General features: G+C 46.7%; 1 protein-coding gene across 2 annotated transcripts; it reads left to right on the forward strand.

Moving 5' to 3' along the window:
• Nucleotides 1–701: 701 nt before the first annotated feature.
• Nucleotides 702–7980, forward strand: LOC131498874 (leukocyte immunoglobulin-like receptor subfamily B member 2). Of its 2 annotated transcripts, XM_058706337.1 has the most exons (9): nucleotides 704–894; nucleotides 1127–1162; nucleotides 3861–4145; nucleotides 4567–4854; nucleotides 6804–6923; nucleotides 7005–7047; nucleotides 7133–7170; nucleotides 7442–7494; nucleotides 7581–7980. In XM_058706337.1, exons 1-9 carry the CDS (start codon nucleotides 861–863, stop codon nucleotides 7725–7727), a joined length of 1044 nt encoding a protein of 347 aa, XP_058562320.1. In that variant the 5' UTR covers nucleotides 704–860; the 3' UTR covers nucleotides 7728–7980. The 2 variants fall into 2 exon arrangements, with proteins under 2 accessions (XP_058562321.1, XP_058562320.1); XM_058706338.1 differs by lacking the exon at nucleotides 1127–1162 and having other exon boundaries at nucleotides 702–894.
• Nucleotides 7981–9956: the final 1976 nt, after the last annotated feature.

A 9956-nucleotide genomic window follows, 5' to 3' on the forward strand; every position in this document is an offset into this window, starting at 1 on the left:
TGAGTTCGAGCCCCGCATCTGGCTCTGTGCTGGCAGCTCAGAGCCTGGAGACTGCTTTGGATTCTGTGTCTCCCTCTCTTTCTTCCCCTCCCCTGCTTGTGCTCTCTCTCTCTTAAAATAAATAAATATTAAAAAATATATAAAAAAGGCTGTATAAGATATCAAATGCCTAAGAATTTACATATTTCTCAGATTAGAAGAAGGTCATTGACCATTCCAAGCAAATTAAAATAGTCCTTTCTTTTTTTTTTTTTTTTTAAATTTTTTTTTTCAACGTTTTTTTATTTATTTTTGGGACAGAGAGAGACAGAGCATGAACGGGGGAGGGGCAGAGAGAGAGGGAGACACAGAATTGGAAACAGGCTCCAAGCTCTGAGCCATCAGCCCAGAGCCCGACGCGGGGCTCGAACTCACGGACCGCGAGATCGTGACCTGGCTGAAGTCGGACGCTTAACCGACTGCGCCACCCAGGCGCCCCATCCACCAAATTTTCAAGACTGATTTAGGTCTGTAGCTCCATCCATAACAGTTTCACTGACTTCCACATATTAGATTCTCACTTCTGTGTTTTTGTTAAACCTCCTTCAACATCTGGTAGCCGAAATACGGGTCACTGTTAGGAGCATTACGCACATCTCCAACGTCTTTGCGGTTGTTGAGATTACAGCAGGAAACCCACAGAGCAGCTCCTGCCTGAGTCCAGTGTTCCGGTGGAGGGTCAAAAGGCAGAGCCATGTCTTGCAAAAGCAGCAGTTGTTCTTTGTGTTTAGCAGGTGCACATCATGCTGTGTGAAGGCTCAAAGCCCCAGGCTGCTCCACCCGTGGGTGGGTCCTGCTGAGAACACTGTGGGTCCAGTGCTATGTCCCTGGGGTTCACTTTTCTGCTGGGACTTGGTGAGTGTTGCAAAGGGGGTTGTGCGGGAGGTGGCAGGGGAAGAGAATGCAGACACGGAGGTCCCTTCCATGGGATTCTTCTCTGGGAGGTCCTGGGCCAGTTGGTTATAGAGAGATCACCTGTAGGGTCACCATTCTCCTATTGAACGCAGGTCTGGTGTCCAGTATCAGGTGTTTGGGGATCACTGGTTTCTAGGGTAGACCTCTCTCACCAGGTCTCTCTCTGTTTCAGTGTTTTGTCTGGAACAAAGGATTTGGGCAAAAAATGGTGAGTGTTTCCTCCTAAGCAGTTCTGACATGGGCTGAGCTTAGGCAGCTTTGGTTGAGTCCCAACTTTCAACCTGTGTCATCCCCTCACTAACCCTCTTCAGTCCTAATTTTTTTTAAAAAATTTTTTTCAACGTTTTTTATTTATTTTTGGGACAGAGAGAAACCGAGCATGAATGGGGGAGGGGCAGAGAGAGAGGGAGACAGAATCGGAAACAGGCTCCAGGCTCCGAGCCATCAGCCCAGAGCCCGACGCGGGGCTCGAACTCACGGACCGCGAGATCGTGACCTGGCTGAAGTCGGACGCTTAACCGACTGCGCCACCCAGGCGCCCCCAGTTCTAATTTTTAAATTCGCATCATCACACCCATTTTTGGCGGAAAGTCTTTTTCCTTCTCCAGAAAGCTTCCGGATGCCTGACTCTTCCCTATCAGCACGGCTGAGTCAAGAAGGGGACCTCCAGGTCCTTTAATAACGCTGAGAGGAAACACAGCCAAGGCTGGCACTTAGAAGGCAGACGCAGAGAGCTGGAGAGTTTGCCTCACGTCCCCAGTGGATCTGAGGCTGTCGCCTACTGGGTGTGTTGGGTGTCCTTTTCCATTGGGCAACCCCTCAGCTGCTTCCGGGTCCCTTCTTTAAGGAGGGGTCAGCTCACAAGGATGGCACCCTTGCTCAGAAGACAGACCTGAAGCAGAACGAAGACCGCAACGTTTGGTAGTCTTGTGACTTTTTGCAAGTAATTTCCTGTACTTGAGCCCTGAGTTCCTCCTCCTTTGTAACATGAAATAATGACAGAGTGTGGCACCAGTTAAGATACAAGGCATGCCAAGTTCAGAAAACAGCCTCAGATGAGGTACCATTGTGTAAAATTAACAATAGCCACATAACACTTATTGGGGTTTTGCCCCTGCTGAGTGTTGTTCTCAGCTTTTGCATACATTATCTTATTTTAATCTTAGAACTCCTCCAAGAGGTAAGTTAATTCCTTCATATTGCAGATATACTGAGCCTTTGGTGTGACCTCCACATTGTACTTTGTGTCAGAGGAAAGGGCTTTGAATGCCCAAAAATGTCTTTGCCCTCCAACTGAAGGGAAATAATGCTAATAAAATAGATAACCAAGATCTATAACATGTGAGGTGTTTAATGCTAAAGAGAAACATGAAGAATGAAGGGGCGCCCAAAGAGTGTGTGTTTGGGGAGCGGTGCATTGGAGGAAGGCATTCCCATGTGGACACTAAAGTCTGGAGCGGGGAAGGGAGGCAGAAGCTATCAGGGAGAACACCCTTACATGCAGGAAACAAATGCTGATGTGGTTGTGCTGACGTGGAACTAACTAGGCTGGTCATCTAGATGCAGGCCAGTGGGTCTGGAGGATGGGCAGCGAGTGAGAATATTGTGTGTGTGTGTGTGTGTGTGTGTGTGCGTGTCGGGGGGTGAGATCGGGGAGCCGAGAGCTTGGTAGAGCAGGGCAAGAGGTTACTCAGAACGAGATGGGGCTATTGGGGCTGTGAGTGGAGAACTGAGTTAATGGGACTTATTAAACAGGATCACAGTCTTTGGTGTTTGCACGAGGGCATGGGGAGCAGTTGGGGAGTTTTGTAGAAGAAGGGGACAAAGTAAATGCAGTGATCTGATGAGAGATAATGGTTTCTCAACCCCGGGGGTGCTAACAGCAGGTGATAAGAACATAGACCCACAGCGTTCATTTCCAAATAGGACACAGCAGTGGCAAGAAACCAGTCAGCAATGATGCCAAGGAATGTCAGTTATTCTTAAATCGATGGGGAAGACTAAGTTGGATTGGATCTTTGGGGGATATATCAGGAACTCTAATTTGGATACAACTAGTTGAAAATTCCCAGTGTACATGAGAAGTTCACAGTTGGATAAATCAGTCTAGAGTTCTGGTGAGTGGTTATATTGTGTGTGTGAGACACACAGGAATAGTACACGAGTATCTATGGGTATATAGATGTCTATGTATAGACCGATGACGGAAAGCCACGTTGGGACAACCCAGGAGTGAGTACATACAGAAAGGAAAAACAGATTGAAGGACCAAGCCCAGAGGCATCCCAAAGTTTAGTGGCTTGGAGATGATGAGAAACAGCGAACCAGAATGAGAAGTGTGTGCAGGACAGAAATCAAGAGTGTGGGGTCCTGGGAGACAAATCACCTTCATCAGGCAAGGATTTCAAATATTGGCTCCGGGGGTCCCTAAAAGACCAGGTTCAGCCACTCACCACTGACAAACTCCAAAGGCAGAGACATAAGCAGTGGTGGACAGGGATTTATCTCAGGGAGGCCAACCCTGAGAAGACAGTACACTAACACGTCACAGACTGTCTGCAGGGCACTGAGAAACTTCCAGGTTTATATAAGGAAAGTGGGGGCAGAGGTTGGTGGGGCCACGCAGCTGGGCAGTAAAGGCCGGGTTGATCACTGCCTTGGGGTCAGTCATACAGGGTCTTTATTGCTTGAGGAGATAGTTTTTGTTTCCTTCATGGGATGCTTTGCCCACCAGACCTTTTGCCTGAGTTAAGAGATAAGCCAGAAAGAAGAACTTAAATCAATTAGAAAGTACAGACTGAGGTCAAACTGGAGTTGACAGAACTTGTCTCTCGCCTCCTGGGGATGGAGAAAAGGTGTTTCCTGACATCAGCATGTTTGGGGTTCGTGTCCCGTTTGTCTTCCAGGATTATTACCCCAGCCCTCCATCTGGGCACTGCCCGGGACTGTGATTCCCCAGGGCAGTTCTGTGACCATCCACTGCAGGGGACCTCCAGGAGTAGTCAGATGGCAGCTACTTAGAATAGGAACTTTCATCTCACGGTACGACAGAACCTCAGATGGATCCCAGGGAGTTTCCACGTTTTCCATCCAGTCTGTGACATACACCAATGCAGGAATTTACTACTGTATATACTGGAAGAAAGGAGTCTGGTCAGGACGCAGTGACCCATTGGATCTGGTGGTGACAGGTAAGAGACACCCCCAAGGGCACATCCTTAGCTCCTATCTCTGCTGCCCACCACCCTAGACCCGACGTGTCCCTATCATAGCACCCCGGCCCTCTGTCTCTGCCCTCCCACCTTATCCATCTGGGTCTAAATCTCTGTGTTCTGAATGTGGTCCCATATCTCTTCAGGAAGGTGGCTGGAGTCCCCAGGGGACTGTCGTCATGGGGACAGATACTAAGCTCCCCCTCCATATATATGGCCACTGCCCGGTCTCTGGTTGTGGGAAAATGGAAAAGTGTTTGTCTTGTCCTCATAATCCCTGTAGAGGAACAATTGTTGAATTTCAACCTACTTCTCCCTTCTTTCTTTTAGGTTCCAACAAGAGAATAGTGGTGTTGTGTGTGGGTCCCTGATAATGTTAAGAGGCTCTCTTCTCTTCCAGGCGTATACAAGGACACACCCTCCCTGACTGCTCTTCCAGACCCCAATGTGACCTCAGGAGAGAACGTGACACTCCTTTGTGAAACATCTCAGTACTATGAAATCTTTAATTTGACTAAAGATGGAAGGAATGTCTCTCCTCAGGATTTTTTACGTCAGGACCATAACACCTTCCTGATCTCTCCTGTGACCCTTGCCCATGGGGGTATCTATAGATGCTATGGTTCTTCTAAAATCTACCCTCACAGCTGGTCACTGCCTAGCAACCCTGTTAAGCTTTTGGTTACAGGTGAGGAAAGAGGCTGGACTGTTAGCCCTCTGCGCTCTGCTCAAGGATGTCCCTTGTGATGTCTGGGGTGGGGAATCTCTCCCACGTTGCCTGTAAGATAAGCTGGAAAGAAGAACATATTCAATCGGAAAGTACAGACTGAGGTCAAAGTGGAGTTGGCAGAAGTTGCCTCTCACCTCCTGGGGATGAGGAAAAGGGGTTTCCTGTGCACTGTATAAAAGGAGCCCTGCTAAGATCACTCCATTCAATGTAGAGACCCTGAAACTTAGTATCTATTAGGACAACTTGGCATAGATATAGGGAGATTTTCCTTGGGAAGAAAGGTCTTTAACCATTTACACGAAAGTGCTCTGTGATCTGGGGTGGTGGTTCCTGACAAGCAGAGTGCGTGGTGGGTGTGTGGGCACGTGGTCATCCTTTACACCCTCCTTGATCATTTCCTCAGGCAGTTCCACCTGCAGGTGAGTGGGTGACTGAGGACCATCACTAGGCGATAGTGACAGAAAAGGGAAAGGAAGGGCCATACTGGTTTCTTCATCCAAGACTATTTTCATAAGCCCTGCATCATCCAAAAAAAGATTCTGGGACCATAGGAGTGTCTCTCATCAGCCACCAACACAATGGAGAATGCAGAAAATTTACAGAAGAACGTCCAAGATGGGCTTATGATCAAGATCCTACAAGGCTGTGGGCGCTGCAGACAGGGGCAGCTCAGCTGTCTTGGTGGATGGGGGTGGAGTTCTGTAAGCCATAACTTTCCTGGCTGGCTGACACTTTTCAGGGTTTCAAGGGAGGGGATCACGTCCGAGCATGGGGAGCAGAGGGGATAGACACACAGGTGTGAGACAAGCATGCCTGGTGCCTTCTGGGAACTACAGGTTAGTTGTGGGAGGGTGCATGAATTAGGGATGGACAGATGGACACAAGGAGGCAGGGACCTGAGAAACAAATGGCAGGGATAGAGTAGAGAAGGGGGTAGTGGTGACTGGAGAAGTTTGTGCATGACCAGCCTGCAGGCAGGGTGCTGTGTAGAATAAAAATAATACATTTTAGTTGTTCAGTATCTGCTGATGGCTGCTAACTTATCACTCCCATCAAAAATGCTCCTCTGGGTTTCATATCCATGGATTATTGTACATCTACTCAGATACCTATTAAGCATCTCAGGAAGGCTCTTAATCAGTGAATCTCAAAATCTCCTCCTTATACTCGTCTTCCTATCACAGTAAGGTCCATTCATGCTCTCCAATGATCAGGTCACCGATAATATTTGATGCTCCTCTTCTGCTCCCAGTGCCCACATACTCCATCACCAAACCTCAACTGTCATCATTTCTATCCTCGAAAACTCCTCAAGTCCATTTCCTTCTTTCTCCCACCACTCCCACCACCCCATTGTTAAAACACAGCCACAACCTGCAGCACATTCCCTGATGCCTTATCTTTCCACCTGGCTCCTTAAATCCATGTGTCACACAGAAAATGCAGTATTTAAAAAATACATAGCTCTTTGCTGGTCAATCCCTTTGTGGTTCACTATTACATTTAGACCTAAACCCAGACTCTTCTGAGCCACTCTTCCCGTCCTTCTGTGTGTGGGCTCTTTCTCACCTCTGAGTTGGGTTATGTTACACTGTTCCCTCTGTCTAGAGGCAATTCTCCCTGCACTTCAGAGATCTGGGTGTTTCTTATCTTTCAGGGCTTATCCCCAAAGAAACCCTTTTATTTAAAAATATAATTCGGCATAAATGGTTTTGCCCTATAATTTATCTCTATGTGTAAAAATACTTCTAGACCATAGATTCTATTGTTGGGAGTGTTTACTATGGTTTCCCAAACATCCAATAACTTGCCTCATGTAGGGAAGGCACACGTTAAATGTTTATTAAATGGATAAATTAATCCAGCAAGAGCTCAAAAACAGACCTTTACTGTTTCCTAATTCCTAGATCCACCTGATCCTGGAAATGGACACCTTCCCATTGTGACTGGGATCTTGGTCATCGTTGTCTTACTTCTTCTCTTCTTCCTCTTTCTGTTTTACCAATGTTGGCATCGGGTCAAACACGGTATGTCCTGATGGTGGGAGGGTTAACCTGAGAGGGCTTGGTGGATCCCCTACCAAGACTCTGATTACTGACTCTCCTTAGGGAACATTGATTGTGAGACCGAGAACCAGGTGAAGTATAAGAGGTAGGAAAATTTGGACTCCCCCAGTAGAAAACCTTCCGCCTTATTTCTCAGACTTGTCTTAATACTTCTATCTTTTCTTTCTCAGCTCCTTCCCAGTCATGGATTTCCAGGAAGAAAATCAATGTAAGGGGGAGTGAGAAGGAGGAACAGCTGGGGTGGGGAAAGGATGTGTTTGGGGAAGACAGAAGGCAACTTGGAGGAAGCAGACAAGGTGGGGGCATCACCTTACTGGACATGACATCACTGCCCTTCCCTATTTCAGTCAACCATCTCTGAAATAAATAAATACACACACACACACACACACACACACACACACACACACATACATATTATAGGACTGGGTAGTTTTAAGGCTCTTTCTGGAGGCTTACCCCCACATCTTTCCTTGCAGATGATGTCTTAGACGACATCCAGCCTGAGAAGGACAGACAGATGGCTATGCAGGTGAGTCTCTCCTTACCTACCTACTCTCCGGCCCCAGTAACCTTCCACAGGTGCTCTCTTTTCACTTTGTACCTCCATGCTGACAGGTCCCCATAGTGGAAGACTCTCAGGAGGTGACCTATGCTCAGCTACACCAGGAAACCCTTAGGGGGAACGTGGACACGCTACTCTCCCACACCCATGAGGATTCCTCTGGCCAGCCCTGTGTGTATGCCACCCTCAACTTGTCCTGAGTTTAGAGCCAGGACTGGCTGTGTAGACTCCAGTGTTCAAGCGCTCCTTAAAGAAGGTCAGCTCCATGGGGTGTCCTACTCATGTTCCTCAACATCAGCCATCACCTTGGAGCTCCCCAAGGACTTAAGACTGGAGTCAACTTGTCAACTGTCAAGAAATTCTGGGTCCCATCAAATATCTCTCAACAGATTCCTGGTCCCTTGTATATTTACCCATTCAGTTGCCTATTCAAGATATGTTTACAAAAGTCAACTCTTTCCTTGGATCTGTGATGGGGATATACATATTATGAAGATATAGTTTTTAGTCTCAAGGACTCATGATTTACTGAGTGAGGCAAGCCCATGATCTGACCCTTGGAAAGCAAAGGGGGTGACCCACTGGAACAGGTGTAAGGATGCTTTGGGTCACTGAGCAGACACAGTGTCTAGGAATGTTTAAAGAGCGCTCATTGGTATAAAATACAAGGAGAAGTCAATAAATAAGCGTCAGTTTGGGCACAGAGGACATTCCTAATGGCATTTTGGTACAATGTTCTAGGTGTCGCTGAAACTGAATAAGGAAGCTTCAAAGTACTGAAACTGAATAAGGAAGCTTCTTTGTGAGGGAACCAAGTTGCAACCAATTTGGCCACAGGATGGGTGGGTTCCTCCTGGGGAGGGGAATGGTGTAGAGGGCATTTGGAGGGGGGATTTATGGTTTCCACCTGATTTTGATGAATTCCTCTTTTTCAGTTATGCAATTAAAATAAATAGGACATAGTTTTTAAAAAGATGTGAATGAGAAGGAGAGGCCCTGACGCTGGTATGAACAATAACTTTTTCAGTAACTTTTGACAAAAGGAAGTAAAGTAGAAAGCTAACAGCAGGTGTGGTGAGAACCGGAGACGTGGTTTGGAGTGAGGGGTACGAGAAGTAGTGGGGGATTGAGAATGTGTGTTCGTTGATGGAAATAACCGAGGGGAGGAAACAATGTGGATGATGCTGGGGAGGGAGGGACGGTTGACACTTGGTGGGATGGGTTATCAGGTAAGAGTTTAGACTCTGGAATAGATGAGCTCACCTGGGTTCAGACTCTCCTTTGGCAACCACCAGCTGCATGATGGTGCATACATTTAAACATTCTTCTTTAAGCTGGAATTTAATTTAATTTAAGCTGGAATTTTAATTTACAGAAGGGAAACTCCAAGCTCAGGTGAGCAGGCGATGAGATGCTTCACCTCTTTAGCCATTAGAGAAAAGAAACTGGCAAAGATGAGGAGGCTGGGCCACCTCAAGTTTTGGGCGTGTGAGCACCTTCTTGTATTGCTGGGAGAAGGAACTGGTACAGTGAGTCTGAAGTGCCATTTGGCTGTGAGTAAAAGATTGGGCAATTTCCTGTTGGAAATGTAAACATAATTTAAAGATATTCTCACATGTGTCCATAGGGGCGTCTGCAGAATGATATTTAGCTCAGCATTGTTCACAGCAGAGATATTTGGATATAATGTGTCTGTCCCTTATTAGGACACTGTGGGGATTACTGTGTTGAAGCAAGTAACTGTGCTGTAGACATATGAGTGGTCCATAAACCCCGAGTGTGCAGTGGAAAGATGAATGACTTCCACAGCATTAACATTTGCAAGACGCAAAATAAAGTTCTGCAAACACGAACAAATTCGCACGGACTGTGATTTCAGAGCTGCTCCTTGAAGCTGGAGAAACGAAATGAGAACCACAGGGCAGAGAAAAATCACAGAAGATGTCGATTACCTGGATGCACGTGTGCATGTGCTAAGCCGGAGGTGATCGATCGATTACTCAGCTCCCGGCATCCACGCTTCAAGTAGAAAAATACGTTTTCTTCTAAGCTCACGTTTTCCCATTTGAGTAGGACTAAAGCTGTATCTGCTTCTCAGTCTTGTGTGAGGGTCAAAGGAGGTGGTGTCTGAAAAGTGAGTCAGGTTACAAAGAAATATTTGGACACCCAAGTTTCTATCTTTTTTTAAAAGATGTTTGTTTATTGGGGCACCTAGTGGCTCAGTTGGTTAAGCACCCAACTTTGCCACAAGTCATGATCTTACAGTCTGTGAGTTTGAGCCCCGCGTCGGGCTCCGTGCTGACAGCTCGGAGCCTGGAGCCTGCTTCAGATTCTGTGTCTCCCTCTCTCTCTGCCCCTCCCCCGTTCATGCTGTCTCTCTCTGTCTCAAAAATAAACATTAAAAAAATTTTTTTTTAAATAAAAAAAAT

This window comes from Neofelis nebulosa, chromosome 17 (genome assembly GCF_028018385.1).
Source record: "Neofelis nebulosa isolate mNeoNeb1 chromosome 17, mNeoNeb1.pri, whole genome shotgun sequence".
NCBI classification, from domain to species: Eukaryota; Metazoa; Chordata; class Mammalia; order Carnivora; family Felidae; genus Neofelis; species Neofelis nebulosa.

Bases quoted from the DNA above. Each gene is read 5' to 3' on its own strand.
- LOC131498874 (XM_058706337.1), top strand. From the start codon at position 861: ATGTCCCTGGGGTTCACTTTTCTGCTGGGACTTG. The intron at 1,163-3,860 runs GTGAGTGTTTCC...TTTGTCTTCCAG, and splicing joins AAGGATTTGGGCAAAAAATG to GATTATTACCCCAGCCCTCC. The intron at 6,924-7,004 runs GTATGTCCTGAT...GACTCTCCTTAG, and splicing joins TTGGCATCGGGTCAAACACG to GGAACATTGATTGTGAGACC.